Genomic DNA, 16,248 nt, shown 5'->3' on the forward strand with positions numbered 1-16,248 from the left:
TTCAACACTTTGGCCGGGGGCTCGGCGGAGCTGATGTTGTGCTTTAACCTAATGAGAAAGATTTCATAATAAGGATTTGGAGAAGGGGCAGAGGGATAGCAGAGCAGGGAGAGGCTGGTGCTGCTACTAGGGGGTCATACCATGGGGGAGTAATAAAGCCCACCATAATGCCCCCCCAGTAGTAATAATTCTCCTTATAATATTCAAAACATTTGTAATGCCCCCAGTTGAGCTAATGTTCCCATAATGTGCCAATATAAAATACCCCTTCTCAGTGCCCCCGTAGATGACCCCCATAGTGCCCCCCCCCTTCCCCATAGTACCCACCATAATGTGTCCCAGTATAAAATGCCCCTATACAGAGCCCCCATATAAAATATCTTCTTTTTTAGCCTCAGTAGATGCCCCTATAGTGCCCCCCAATAATCTGCAGTAAGATGTGCCCCCATAGATGCCCCCAATCATGTGCCAGTAATAAGAGCCCCCCCACCATCATGTGCCAGTAGCCAGAGCCCCCCCATATCATGTCAGTAGCCAGAGCCCCCCCATATCATGTGTCAGTAGCCAGAGCCCCCCATATCATGTGCCAGTAGCCAGAGTGCCCCCAATCATGTGCCAGAAATAAGAGCCCCCCCACCATCATGTGCCAGTAGCCAGAGCCCCCCATATCATATGCCAGTAGCCAGAGCCCCCCCATATCATGTGCCAGTAGCCCCCCTTATCATGTGCCAGCCCAGTAGTCCCCCCTTATCATGTGCCAGCCCAGTAGTCCCCCCTTATCATGTGCCAGCCCAGTAGCCCCCCTTATCATGTGCCAGCCCAGCCCAGTAGTCCCCCCTTATGTGCCAGCCCAGTAGCCCCCCTTATGTGCCAGCCCAGTAGCCCCCCTTATCATGTGCCAGCCCAGTATTGTACCTATATAAAAAAATAAAAAAAATAATACACTTATACTTACCTCCAGCAATGCGATGCGATGCAGGCCGCCTCTTCCGTCTGTGTCCCTCGCTATACGGCTCAGGCGACGCGATGACGTCATCGCGCCGCCTGCACCGGCCTGAGCTCTGATAGGCTGCCAGCACTAAGCCGGCAGCCTATCAGAGGAACAGGAGGGGACACACCTCTCCCTCCTCTGCCGCAGCACAGGCATCTGTATTGCCGTCCTGAGGACGGCAATACAGATGACTATGGAGATGAGCGCTTCCGCAATGGAGGCGCTCATCTCCTGCTCTGCCCTGCCGCCGGCCGCGGCCGCCCCCACTTGTCACCAGGGCCGCGGCCTTGCGGCACTCAGGCTTGCCGGCCCACCGGGAAATTTCCCGCTATCCCGGCAGGCCAGTCCGGCCCTGCGCTCGGCGCCTTTCGGGTGACAGCGCTGGGGTGCGGGGCACCCACTGCACCCCATGTAGGATCGGCCCTGAAAGCTATAGTACATAGTGTATGTGTTATGTACATGCTAGGACACAGCTCTGCCCTCAGCATGCTGCCCTGTCAATCAAGGGGAGGGACAGTGTGCAGAGCACACAGGATGTTACAAAAGCAGGGCTCCAAGGATTCAATGTCGCTCCCTGGTGCTCCAACGTGCTCATTTACATATAAATAAAGATGCAGATATCTCTGCAGCTGTTTAGCATACAGAAACAAGCAAGGTATTGCTTTAATCAGCATAATGAGCCCTAATAGAGAGTATGCCTGGTGTAATAGGGTTGTGTTAGTTATGTAGTAGAGTTAACACTCATGCTTTATGAGATGTGTTATCTAAACCAATTGTGTTAAGCAAACACCTTCAATTGCTTTTCAATGGCTTTTGTTTTGGAGATAACACGATGAGTTAAGAATTTTGAGTTAGGAGTTTGAGTGTTAACTCTGCTACATTTGTATTTGCTTTAATGAGACAACCCCTTTAAGCCCTCTCGGCACTGTTAGTGTGACACCCTCATGACATTCAGTGTCATTTAGGCTCCATTCAGACGTCTATTAATTTTCAATGGGGACCGAAAACATGTGGACAGCACACTGAACTTCCACTCCGCAGCTCCGCCAAAAAATAGAACATGTCCTATTCTTGTCTGCAGATGTGTATAAGAATAGGCATTTCTATTGGGGTGCCGGCCTGGTGTTTTGGGGATTCGCAAAACACTGCGGACGTGTGAATGGACCCTAATTGAAGACAGAGGATTTTCACCAAACCACCAATTGAAAATAAGGTTGGAGTTTAGGTAAGCTGTGGTAATGCTCCAGACATAAGTAAATTTATCGTTAAAATTGCTATCAGTTCATAAAACAACTATTAAAAGTATATATAAAAAGATACAAAAGGGCCAATGAGAAAAGCATAATAGAGGTGTGTATAAAACATGGCACTGTGTGTTTAAAATGTCATTGAACTTTTAAAAAACTTTTCATATATCAGTGACATATGAAAGGTGTTTAGCAGTGGTGTCTGAGTGCTGAGACCCCTACCAGTTGCTAGAATGAGGAGATAGGACACTGCAGAAGATGAGGTCAATCAAGATGTTACAGGTCTGTTTCTATTCCGTCTTCAGCAGCTATGTGAATGCTTCTCTCTCCTCATTCTAAAGATTGCTGGGGGGTCTCGGCGCTCAGACCCCCACTGATAAAAAACATGTCACTATGACATATCAAAAGCATTTATCATGTAGTGTAAGTTATTACAAGGCACTTACTAATGTATTGTGATTGTCCATATTGCTTCCATTGCTGGCTTGATTAATTTTTCCATCACATTACACATTGCTTGTTTCAAGGGGTTACAACCACCCTGTAATCCATCAGCAGTAGCATTACTTTATCTACATCAGGAGTTCACAACCTGGGGCCCGGGGGCCACATGTGGATCTTGGTATCATTTTGTGCGGCCCCCAACCATCTGGTGACAGACATGTATGTCTATGTCTTGTGGCTGCTTACATGCATTTTCCATGTATTCTCCCATTAGATGGGAATCTTGGAGGTGTAACCAGACATTTATAGTATATACTGTATGTACAATACACCATAAATGCAGTATTTCAGTTGGTAATGTCCTTTTAACTTTTATTTACGGCCCTTGGGATTTCTTCAGTCTGACAGTGTGGCCCTCAACCAGAAAATGTTGTGCACCCCTGATCTACATGATAAATGCCATTTGCTGTAGCAAGACAACCTCTTTAAAGAGGACCTGTCACCGCTCCTGACATGTCTGTTTTAATAGCATCATGCATTCCCCATGTAATACCAATTCTGGAACATGTTTTCTTATGTCTGTATGTTGTGCCTTTCCTTTATTATTTGTATTTGAAGCTGTGAATGAATGAATGAATGAATTAATTAATTGCTAGCAGTCTGCAGTAAGGGTACAGAGGGCTAGTAACAGGTGGGGGGTTGTACCTGCATAGTCTGAAAATGGCAGCACTGATTGGATAGTGAGTCTGTGCAGGTACACCCCCCTAACTGGTTACCACCCCTCTGTATCTTTACTGCAGACTGCTAGTAATTCATTCATAACTTCTAGTAAAGGCATGTCAGGAGCGGTGAAAGGTCTCTTTAAGTCTAGAGTGCCAGCTCCTTCACAGCTGTGTATACTCATTCAAAGCTAAAGAATCCCTGGTCTGGCCTGATTGTCTTCATAGTTATATACTGGCGCTTGATGAGCAGAAATGATGTGCTGGTTGGTCCACCACAGCTGAGTTTTTCTGTGTATTTTTTTTCTGTAGAATGAATATGCTAATCAAAATGATTTTGATGAAAAACACGATGAGTATTTAATTTATTTGCAACAAAAAAACAGGTAAGATCAGATGTGACCAAATGTATGGAAGTCCATGACCTCACATTAATTAAAATTTCTCTGTGCAGTTTAAAGGGCATCTGTCAGCAGATTTGTAGCTATGAAACTGGCTGACCTGTTGCACGTGCACTTGGTAGCGGAAGGTGTTTAAGGGCTCTTTCACACTTGCGTTCTTTTCTTCCGGCATAGAGTTCCGACGAGAAATCCGTTCAGGATGCATCAGGATGTCTTCAGTTCAGGACTGGAACGTTTTTTGGCCGGAGAAAATACCGCAGCATGCTGCGCTTTTTGCTCCGGTCAAAAATCCTGAACACTTGCCGCAAGGCCGGATCCGGAATTAATGCCCATTGAAAGGCATTAATCCGGATCCGGCCTTAAGCTAAACGTCGTTTCGTCGTTTAGGTTTTTCTGAATGGTTACCATGGCTGCCGGGACGCTAAAGTCCTGGCAGCCATGGAAAAGTGTAGTGGGGAGCGGGGGAGCAGCATACTTACCGTCCGTGCGGCTCCCGGGGCGCTCCAGAGTGACGTCAGGGCGCCCCACGCACATGGATGACGTGATCGCATGGCACGTCATCCATGCGCATGGGGCGCTCTGACGTCATTCTGGAGCGCCCCGGGAGCCGCACGGACAGTAAGTATACCGCTCCCCCGCTCCCCACTACTACTATAGCATCCAGGACTTTATTAGCGTCCTGGCTGCCATAGTAACACTGAACGCATTTTGAAGACGGATCCATCTTCAAATGCTTTCAGTTCACTTGCGTTTTTCCGGATCTGGCGTGTAATTCCGGCAAATGGAGTACACGCCGGATCCGGACAACGCCAGTGTGAAAGAGCCCTAAGTTGGTCCCATGTTCATATGTGCCTGCATTGCTGCGAAAAATTAAGTTTTAGGCTCCATTCAGAAGTCCGTAACATGTTTTGCGGATTGACGGATCCGCAAAACACAGACAGCGGAAATGTGCGTTCCGCATTTTGCGGACCGCACATTGCCGGCACCAATAGAATATGCCTATTCTTGTCCGCAACAAGAGTATGTGTATGTAGGTCAGGGGTCACTGAGCTTACCAAGCCAATTTGAGCTCCAAAAATTAGTTCCAAAGGTTTTGGAAACAATAAAATGACAACAGTGCCCAAATTTATGCACCTGCCTAATTTTGTTTAAACAATTATAGCACACTTTCTGTAAATCCAATAAACTTAATTTTACTTCTCAAATATCACTGTGTGTGTCTCCTATATGATATATTTAACTGACATTTCTTATCGTAACAACCAACGATTTATACAGGAAATGCATGACGATTAACAAGGTTGCCCAAACTTTCGCATCCCACTGTAATACCATCTAAGCACAGATCAGACAGCTCACGATCCTCCAGTTATGTTTCGCGGGAAGGGTCAATCCCCATCAAATAATTCAAGAAAAATCCCAGCAAACGTATTGATTTTTCAATCCATGATATTCTTTTACTTCATGTCCTGTAAATTTACTTCATTACATGGAATAAAAGAATATCATGGATTGAAAAATCAATACGTTTGCTGGGATTTTTCTTGTTAATACCATCTGTCACCAAAGACTGGCATTAAAGAGGTTGTCTGACATCTTTAAAAATGAAATGTGCAGCAGGCAAACTTATAAAACAAAGAAAAACCCTTTACTCACCTGCTACAGTGCCTTGCAAATGTATTCACCCCCTTGACTTTTTTCATGTTTTGTTACATTACATCCTTAAGTTCAATGTTTTGTTAATCTGAATTTTATGTGATGGATCAGAACACAATAGTCTAAGTTGGTGAAGTGAAATGAGAAAAAAATATATTAATAAAACTATTGTTTAGAAATAGAAAACAGAAAATTGGCATGTGCGTATGTATTCACCCATTTAATAGGAAGACCATAAAAAGCTCTGGTGCAACCAATTGCCTTCAGAAGTCACATAATTAGTGAAATGATGTCCACATGTGTCCAATCTAAGTGTCACATGATCTGTCATTACATATACCCACCTTTTTTGAAAGGCCCAAAGTCTGCAACACCTAAGCAAGAGGCATCACTAACCAAACACTGCCATGAAGACCAAGGAACTCTCCAAACAAGTAAGGGACAATGTTGTTGAGAAGTACAAGTCAGGGTTAGGTTATAAAAAATATCCAAATCTCTGATGATCCCAAGGAGCACAATCAAATCTATCAGAACCAAATGCACTTGATGAAGGGCTGGATTCTGTAGCCCGAAACATGTTACTAAACCTTTTTCCTGTGATTTTGGTGGATTTTATATGATGAGCCAATAAAGAACAAATTTTCACTCCTCAAGAAGCTGGATTCTCTCTTTCTATTGGATAACCAAATGGAAAGAACATCGCACAACAGCAAACTTGCCAAGAGACGGCCGGCCACCAAAACTTACGGACCGGGTGTCACGGATGGTGTTGCAGGAAACTAGAAGTCACAAATAAAGATCCAACTGACTTGATCCCAAACTAAGGAACATATGGGTGAGCCCTATAAAAGCCCTAGAGCTCTCCTTGACTGCTCAGCCCATGCGAAGATCTTAATGATAGAAAATTGCATGCCCTCATACCTAGACTAAGTGACACCTGAAAACCCTACAATAGTTATGGGACACGACCACCGGCTCCCTGTACTTAATACGGAGGGAGTCAGGGTCACCTAGAATCAAGCTAACAGGAAGACACAAATAAAGGAAAAGACATATCTGAGGAACCAGCAGTTGCAGCATCTAGCAGTGAGCACAATCCAGGAAGTTGTATAAGCCACAAAGTGATGCAGTATGGGAGGGGATATATAGGGATGCAATCAGTGCAACTAGATGATAGCTGAGAGAGGGAAACGAGATGACAAAGCGAAACCAAAACAAAAGAACCTCAAGCAAGAGGTACTGAAGAATGTCTGTCAGAGTTTCTCAGAGATCTGGTGGTGACCCCGGGCAAGGAGGGCATTAATCACAGAAGCAGCACAGAACCCTAAGGTAACCCTGGAGGAGCTGCAGAGTTCCACAGCAGAGACTGGAGTAGCTGTACATAGGATAACAATAAGCCCTACTCTTCATAGAGTTGGGCTTTATAGCAGAGTGACCAGAAGAAAGCCATTACTTTCAGATAAAAACAATAAGCACGTTGTGAGTTTGTGAAAAGGCATGTGGGAGACTCCCAAAATGTATAGAGGAAGGTGCTTTGCTCTCATGAGACTAAAATTGAACTTTTCTGCCATCAAAGAAAATGCTATGTCTGGAGCAAACCCAACACACCACATCACCCAAAGAAAACCATCCCCACAGTGAAACATGGCTGTTGCAGCATCATGCTGTGGGGACTGGGAAACTGGTCAGAGTTGAGGGAAAGATGGATGGTGCTAAATACAGGGATATTCTTGAGCAAAACCTGTACCACTCTGTGTGTGATTTGAGGCTAGGACGGAGGTTCACCTTCCAGCAGGACAATGACCCCAAACACACTGCTAAAGCAACACTTGAGTGGTTTAAGGGGAAACATGTAAATGTGTTGGAATGGTCTAGTCAAAGCCCAGATCTCAATCCAATAGAAAATCTGTGGTCAGACTTAAAGGGAACCTGTCATCAACTTGATGCTGAACTCACTGAGGGCAGCCTAATTGAGTGACAGAACTGCTGATTTCAGCGGTGCGTCACTCATGAGCTAAAAGTAAGTGGTTGCCGAGAACCAGCATCATAATCATTCCAGCACAGGCCTTGAAAAGAGTCAAATCTACCCGAGAAGAGTCCTGGTTATTCCTAATCTCCTGCTCTCCTCGCCCATCTGCTGATGATTGGCAGTTCTCTCCTAGAGAGAAAGGGAGACAACTAGGTAGAAGACTGTCAATCATCAGCAGGTAGGTGGAAGAGCATGAATTCATGAATAACCATGACTCTTCTCAGGTGGCCGTGACTCTATTCCAGGCCTAATCTGCAATGTTTGTGATGTTGGTTCTCGGCAATCACTTACTTTTAACTTTGAAATGACAGACCGCTGAAATCAACTCACCTGTCTCTACTTTATTCTGCCGTTAGTATGGGCAGCATAAAATTGATGAAAGGTTCCCTTTAAAGGGACTCTGTCACCAGTTTCTAACCCCCCCTTTTAAAACTATTGTTCTCTCCATGGTGCCCTTGTCATTACAAAGCTGTTGTTATAAGATAAATCCGGCTTGTAGTTTTGATAAAAATCGCTTTTATCTAACCTGTCAATCCTCTGGATAAGGTGCCCAGGGCGTTTCTGAAGGTCTGAATCTGCCGCTTTTCGCCGCCGCCGTTGGTGCCCAGCTCCTCCCATGATCCTTTCAGCGCCACCTCGATGTAATGAAATCCGCCTCCGGCTCTCCTCAGTGCCCCCTCCTCCTTTTCAAAGATCTCGCGCGTGCGCACAGGCCTGTGCCTGATGCGCCCGTGCGGACTTTTAGATTCTGCCTCGTGGAGCGAAGTGCTGTTAAAGATTGCTGTTCACAAGCGCAAACTATCCAACTTGAAGGGGCTGGAGCAGTTTGGCAAGGAGTGGTAAGATGTAGCAAGCTCATAGAGACTTATCCAAAGCGACTTGGAGCTGTGATTGCCGCAAAAGGTGGCTCTAAAGTATTGACATTAGGGGGGTGAATAGTTATGCACATTGACTTTCTCTGTTAGTTTGTCCTATTTGTTGTTTTCTTCACAATAAGAAAAAAATAAAAAATCTTCAAAGTTGTGGGCATGTTCTGTAAATTAAATGATGCAAACTTCAAACAATCCATGTTAGTTCCAGGTTGTGAGGCACAAAAACACTAAAAAAAAGTCAAGGGGGAGGGGTTTAAATACTTTTGCAAGGCACTGTAAATGTCCCTCCACTTCCAGCCCCATTGGACCGTAAAAGTCGTATTGCGAGGCCCATCACTCGTGTGTGATATTACAAGGGCTCATCACTCGTGTGTCGTATTCTGTTTTTAGGGCCCTGAATAGCTTCAGAGCAAAGGATCCTACACAAGTTAAGCTGGAACATCTGGAGCATGGATTTTCTCTGTACATAAATGGAGCAAATGCTGATTTGAAGAAACAGAACAGCACACAAGATTTAGCGAGAGGAGGCTTAAAAACCCCAAAAGTCAAAGGTGAGTTTTGATCATGGCAGGGATGTGTGTGTGACCAGTGCACAAAACCATGTTGAGGGCATCCAAATGTATTTTTTTCCATAAAGACTTGCTGCATTCTATGTTATGACCATTTCTTGCAAAGAGACAATTCTGATACTTACTATACATTAATACATTTTTGTGAATATGTATTTCCTTAAAGGGTTTGTGTAGTTGTATAATATTGATGACCTATCCTCAGGATATGCCATCCATATCAAATGAGTGGAGGTCCGATTCCCAACAACCCTGCTCATCAGCTGTTTGAAGGGGTCATGGCGCTCTTGTGAGTGCTGTATCTTAAAGTGTACATGCTTGCCATCCGCCGTGTAGCGAGGGTGCCGTGTAACTACTGCTGCTCCCAGTCAAGTTGTAATTGCACTGCACCGCCACTACAAGGGACACGAGCACCATGAACCCTTCAAACAGCTGATCACCGGGAGTGTCAGGAGTCTGACTTTCACCAATTATCAATATTATACCACTACACAACCCCTTCCAGGGGTATTCCAGGGGAGTAGTTATATTTAAGAACATGGTCAGGTAAAATAATAATCTTTACTTACCTTAACGATCCCCTCTCTGCCTGCTCAGCAAATACCGTAACTGGTAGCAATGGTCACCCCCTACAGTAAGCCCAAGCCATTTCCAGCATGTGGTGCCTAGATCAGGAGGTGGAGAGAAGCAGGGACTGATCCACATGACTAATGCTTCATTATTTTTAAAGCGTTATGACTTTTTTTTAATTAGAGAATTAAAGAGTGAGTGCCTGAAGGAATATATCAAAAGTGTTTAATGTGGAACACAGGCACTCACTCTTTTATTTTGACTTTTGCGACCAGACAAGTGGGAGACCATGGAGTATATTTCTAGGTAGAATTTTTAGTTTTTAATCTATTTTTTCCTTTTTTTTTTTTTTTTGCCTTTTTCAATCAGTTGAGCTGTCTACTGTTTATATTTAGCCTTTTTTTTTTTTTTTTTATTACCTGACTTTTTAGTTGCTACCTTGGAAATAAAGATTCGTCGTTACGGTTTCCATAGAATTTTGCCTAGTTGCAGATCAAATACATTCCTCTTTTATAATTAGATAGAACACGTCTGATTCGCCTCATGCACACGACTGTATGTGTTTTGCGGTCCGCAAATTGTGGATCTGTAAAATGAAAACGGATGACGTCCGTATGGGATCCGTTTTATTTTTTGAGGATCCATTGTACTAATGCCTGTCCTTGTCCGCAAACTATAAAAAAAAATAGGACATGCACTATTTTTCTGCGGGGCAACGGAACGGACATACTGATGTGGACAGCACACGGTGTGCTGTCTGCGTGTTTTGCGGACCCACCGTTGCACCGTTCTGTCCTATTCTTGTTCGTTTTGCGGACAACAATAGGCATGTCTACAATGGGCTGCCCGTTCCGCAAATTGCGGAAGGCACACGGGCGGCTTCTGTTTTTTTGCGAATCCGCAGTTTGTGGAGCGCTAAAAACGGCACTGTCGTGTGCATGTAGCCTTACTGTGTAAGAATCTGGAATAGTTGTGTGTCAGCCTGTGAATGCTGAGTGAGAAAAAGATGAACTAACATAACATAAAATAACATAAAAAAGGAAATCGGGATCTTTTATAATGTTCCCTAATTTTATTTTCATTCTAGATGATGCATTTTCTGTTCTTCCTGGGAGGAGGAACCATACTGCACCTGGCAAGATTCAACGGAAGGTGTGGATGCAGGTATAATGCTTCTTCGTGGCCAGTATGTACTAATAATCTGTCATAGGAAATCATGTCATGATAAGGGGTGCTCATCTCTTTTGCTACGTCCACAGGATGAATATGCTGCAGATTTTCCAGATTCACGGATGGAAAATCTGCAGTGGAGTACAGTAGCAGCCCTGTTGACATTTTTCATGCCGATCTTGACCTGTGGTCTGGATTTTGAAATCAACAGCATGTTCATTTATGAGATTGATTGGTCAGATTTTCACAGATTTTCTACATTGAGTTCAGTAGAGGAGTCAGAATACACAACCAATTTCCTTACAGAGACTGATGGGAGCGCCAGCAGGGGGCAGTATAGTGTTTTTTTTTATTTTAGTTCATCTGTTTTCTGCAGGGAAATAAACAAAACAATTTTCTTGATTTGGAGTGGATTGCCTTGTGCCTTTCTCTAGATTGCTGCAGAAATGGTCTGAACTAAATCCGGTTCATATACACGTATCCAAACTAACGTTTCATGAAACTTTTGCCTTGCCCTGTGCTGATTGTAGGACATACATACCTTTTGTAGAGCTTTTCTCATCTGGAGTAGTGAGATTCTGTTCTTGCAAGTGCACCAAAAAATGAAACTGACTTTCGTATATATGAAAATCCAAAAGACTTTATTATAAATATATATAAACAATACATACATGCATGATAAAAGAAGGCAGCACAAGGCAGGGCATACAGATGAGGAGCAGGACCCAAGGAGAGGCCGGGAGATCAGTGCACGAAAATAACAACAGGGAAAAAAGAATGCTAGCTAAAAAAGCGTACCTCAAAACCTCATGACAGCAACGCCCCAAACAAAGTGCAAAGGAGGCAATTGTAGAGATTGAAGTTAAAGTACAAGGACAAGATTAAACATGCCCTGAGTGGTGCAAAGATCTCTCGGCCGACTCCTGACCCAACGCAGTTTCGCCAGTGAACCTGGCTTCTTCCCGGGATATGATAAATCTTGCAAGTGCACATAGCAGAGTTCAGTGTATGCTCTGTTATCTTCACTGAGCTGCTTCACAGCCTCTTCTCTCTGCTCTGAGTGACCCCCGTAGTGGTCTCCTGGTTGGATGCTACAGCTGTCACTCAGAGAAAAGGAGCTGTGAAGCAGCTCAGTGTAGAGAAAACTTCACAGCCTTGGGCAAGAGCAGAATAAAACTTCACATTAACACTACTCCTGATGAGAAAAGGTATGTTTGTCGTGCTCACCCTGACCTCTGCCTAATGGTGTCAGCAGTTTATCATGGCCGAAACTCCTGGCAGACTCCCTTTAATAATACATTTTCAGGAACTTACAGTTTTATATTAACTATATGCTCCATTATTTATAGAGAAGAATAAAATATGTTATGTATTTCATTATTTTATGTAAGACATTGCCTTGAGATATTTGAGATATTTTTGTCTTGTGGACTCAATGCGGTTATGTTCACCTCTTCGTTGCAGGCTTCATTAAATGGGGTGTCTCGTTTAACCCTTAGACCACCAGCACCATACATGTACGGCGCTGGTGCAATGTGTACACATGACGCCCGCTCGCACGTGCTTCGGGCGTCATGGCCGGCAGAGCTTTGCTGTTTCATACAACAGAGACTTGCAGCTAATTACCGTGACCGGCAATAATACCGATCACGGTAATTAAATGCTTTAGATGCCGTGATCAAGTGAGATCACGGCACGTAAATGCGCAAAAACCAGAAGCTCGCTCTTCCGGGCTTCCTACCTATGCCCCGTGTGTCCAATCCAGGCATAGATAGTTGCGCTGAATACGGTTAGCTTTAGGCTACTTTCACACTAGCGTTCGGGTGTCCGCTTGTGAGCTCCGTTTGAAGGGGCTCACAAGCGGCCCCAAACGCATCCGTCCAGCCCTAATGCATTCTGAGTGGACGCGGATCCGCTCAGAATGCATCAGTCTGGCAGCGTTCAGCCTCCGCTCCGCTCAGCAGGCGGACACCTGAGCGCTGCTTGCAGCGTTCGGGTGTCCGCCTGGCCGTGCGGAGGCGTGCGGATCCATCCAGACTTACAATGTAAGTCAATGGGGACGGATCCGTTTGAAGATGACACACTATGGCTCAATCTTCAAACGGATCCGTCCCCCATTGACTTTCAATGTAAAAGTCTGAACGGATCCGTTCAGGCTACTTTCACACTTAGAAATTGTTTTACAATATAATGCAGGCGGATCCGTTCTGAACGGAGCCACCGTCTGCATTATATGAGTGAATCCGTCTTAGACGGATCCGCTCTGAACGCTATTGTGAAAGTAGCCTAACTGAGTAAAGCTAACAGTATTCAAAATGCAATTCTTATTTTGGCCACTAGATGGCAGGCCAGGATAAGAAATGGGCAAATGTGAGCAAAATAAGCTAATAATAAATTCCTGATACACCCAAATTTAATATATTTTTTTTAATAAGCTCAAATATGAGGCACATAATGATCACAAAAAATATAAAAATATAAAAAAATATTAAAGTTTAAATCACCCCCTTTCCGTATAATGCCCATACTATTTAAATAGAAAAAAAAATTCCAATACAGTGAATGGCGTAACAGAAAAAAGGGTCAAAATGGCTTCATTGCTTCTCTTACCAAAAAAATGTGATAAAAAAGTCGCGCATACTCCAAAATGGTATCAATTAAAAGTACAAATAGTGCCGCAAAAAATGAGCCCCTAAACAGCTCAGTAGACCTAAGTATAAAAAAGTTATGGGGGTCAGAATATGGTGATATAAAAAAAAAAATCTAATTTATTTATTTTTTACACTATTTAAACATAAAGAACCTATACTAGGGGGTATCGTTGTAATCGCACTGATCTAAAGAATGAAGGGCATGGGTCAGTTTTGCCGTAAACAAAACGCTGTGGGAACAAAACCCGGTGGTGGGATAGTGTTTTTTTTTTTTCAGGGTATGTTTAATCTTGTCCTTGTACTTTAACCTCAATCTCTACAATTGCCTCCTCTGTACTTTGTTTGGGGCGTTGCTGTCATGAGGTTTTGAGGTACGCTTTTTTAGCTAGCATTCTTTTTTTTCCCTGTTGTTATTTTCGTGCACTCATCTCCCGACCTCTCCTTGGGTCCTGCTCCTCATCTGTGTGTCCTGCCTTGTGCTGCCTTCTTTTATCATGCATGTATGTATTGTGTGTGTGTGTATATATATATATATATATATATATATATATATATATATATATATATATATATATTTATAATACATTTTTTTGGATTTTCATATATATACGAAAGTCAGTTTCATTTTTTGGTGCACTTGCAAGAACAGAATCTCACTACTCCAGATGAGAAAAGCTCTACAAAAGGTATGTATGTCCTACAATCAGCACAGGGCAAGGCAAAAGTTTCATAAAACGTTAGTTTGGATACGTGTATATGAACCGGATTTAGTTCAGACCATTTCTGCAGCAAGGTTGTGTATTCTGACTCCTCTACTGAACTCAATGTAGAAAATCTGTGAAAATCTGACCAATCAATCTCATAAATGAACATGCTGTTGATTTCAAAATCCAGACCACAGGTCAAGATCACATAGCTGTATGAGGGCTTATTTTTTGCAGGACAAGTTGTACATTCTAATGCCACCATTAATTATGGCATAAAATGTGGGAAGAGGTAAAAAAAAAATCCAAATGGGGTTGAATTGGAAAAAAAACCACTATCCCTCCACCGTTTAACAGGTTTTGTTCCCACAGCGTTTTGTTTATGGCAAAACTGACCCATGCCCTTCATTCTCTAGATCAGTACGATTTACAACGATACCCCCTAGTATAGGTTCTTTATGTTTTAAATAGTGTAAAAAATAAATAAACTAGATTATTATTTTTTTATATCACCATATTCTGACCCCCATAACGTTTTTAGACTTATGTCTACTGAGTTGTTTAGGGGCTCATTTTTTTACGGCACTATCTGTACTTTTAATTGATACCATTTTGGAGTATGCGTGACTTTTTGATCACATTTTATTACATTTTTTTGGTAAGAGAAGCAATGAAGCCATTTTGACCCTTTTTTCTGTTCCGCCATTCGCTGTATTGGAATTTTTTTTTTTCTATTCAAATAGTATGGGCATTATACGGAAAGGGGGTGATTTAAACTTTTATATATTTTTTTATATTTTTTGATTTTTTTTGTGATCATTATGTGCCTCATATTTGAGCTTATTAAAAAAATATATATATATTAAATTTGGGTGTATCAGGAATTTATTATTAGCTTATTTTACTCACTTCTGCCCATTTCTTATCCTGGCCTGCCAACTAGTGGCCAAAATAAGAATTGCATTTTGAATACTGTTAGCTTTACTCAGTAAAGCTAACCGTATTCAGCGCAACTATCTATGCCCGGATTGGACACAAGGGGCATAGGTAGGAAGCCTGGAAGAGCGAGCTTCTGGTTTTTGCGCATTTATGTGCCGTGATCTCACTTGATCACGGCATATAAAGCATTTAATTACCGCGATTAATTACCTGAAAATCTACTAAAGGATGCTTATATATTATAATGCTCTATTATATTTGTAGAGTTCCTTAAACATTAAATCTGAAACTGGAACACGACTGCATATTGGCCCAAACGTGAAGTACTCAGAGGATTTTGAGACAGATGAGGCTGACGATAACCGTGATGAAGAGGGTGTGATCTCTAGACAGCATTATGAAAGCAAAGAGGTAATTTATTACAGAATACGTAATGTTCATTCTTTCTTGCTATGGGGAAACAGGAGACCGTGGGTATAGCTGCTGCCACTAGGTGGCGACACTGAGCAGAAAAAAGTGTAAGCTCCTCCTACAAGCTATGTCCCTTCTGCAGACACTGAGCTAATCAGTTTAAGCTTAGTGCTTGAATTTTTTTGTTTTTTACTTTTTATTTTTTCTTCATCGTTTTCGCCAGAACACAGGTAATTCTAACTTTCTGTTACCCCACACTGATGGAGGAAGTCCAGTGGGTCACCAAACCTGTTTGTTCCCTACCACAAGAAGAAATTACCTAAAACAAATTGCAAAAATAAAATCCCTACCACACATTTAGTATTACCGCATCCATAATGATCCACACTACACAATTATCATGTCATTTATCCCATATGGTGAATGCTGTAAAAACTGACAGAATTGCTTTGTTTTTGTTTTTTTTTTTGCTTATTTGCTACCAAAAACACTGAATTAAAAGCCATCTAAAAGTGTAATGTAGCCTAAAATGTTATCAGTGAAAAGTACAAGTCATGCAACAAAAAACGAGCCCTTACACAGTGCCGTAGAACAAAAATAAAAAAAAAGTTATGCATTTTCTTCTTTTAAAAAAAAAAATGTTTTTTGTGTGCAAAAGTAGTAAACGTGAAAAAAAAAAAACATATACTGTTGCAAGAAAAAGTATGTGAACCCTTTGGAATGATATGGATTTCTGCACAAATTGGTCCTAAAATGTTATCTGATCTTCATCTAAGGCTACTTTCACACTGGCGTTTCTGGGTCTGCTTGTGAGATCCGTTTCAGGGATCAGAATGCATCAGTTTGCCTCCGTTCAGCCTCCATTCCGCTCTGGA

General features: G+C 42.5%; 1 protein-coding gene across 2 annotated transcripts in view; it reads left to right on the forward strand.

Annotated features, from left to right (window-relative positions):
- Positions 1 to 16,248, forward strand: part of LOC122945692 (katanin interacting protein) — a 205,555-nt gene that overhangs the window by 6,304 nt on the left and 183,003 nt on the right. For both annotated transcript variants that reach the window (XM_044304839.1, XM_044304840.1), the window contains exons 3-6: positions 3,714 to 3,787; positions 8,750 to 8,910; positions 10,586 to 10,662; positions 15,227 to 15,373. In XM_044304839.1, the coding sequence (XP_044160774.1) occupies positions 3,714 to 3,787; positions 8,750 to 8,910; positions 10,586 to 10,662; positions 15,227 to 15,373 (459 nt within the window). The remainder of the gene's footprint in view (positions 1 to 3,713; positions 3,788 to 8,749; positions 8,911 to 10,585; positions 10,663 to 15,226; positions 15,374 to 16,248) is intronic.

Source organism: Bufo gargarizans, chromosome 8 (genome assembly GCF_014858855.1).
Source record: "Bufo gargarizans isolate SCDJY-AF-19 chromosome 8, ASM1485885v1, whole genome shotgun sequence".
NCBI classification, from domain to species: Eukaryota; Metazoa; Chordata; class Amphibia; order Anura; family Bufonidae; genus Bufo; species Bufo gargarizans.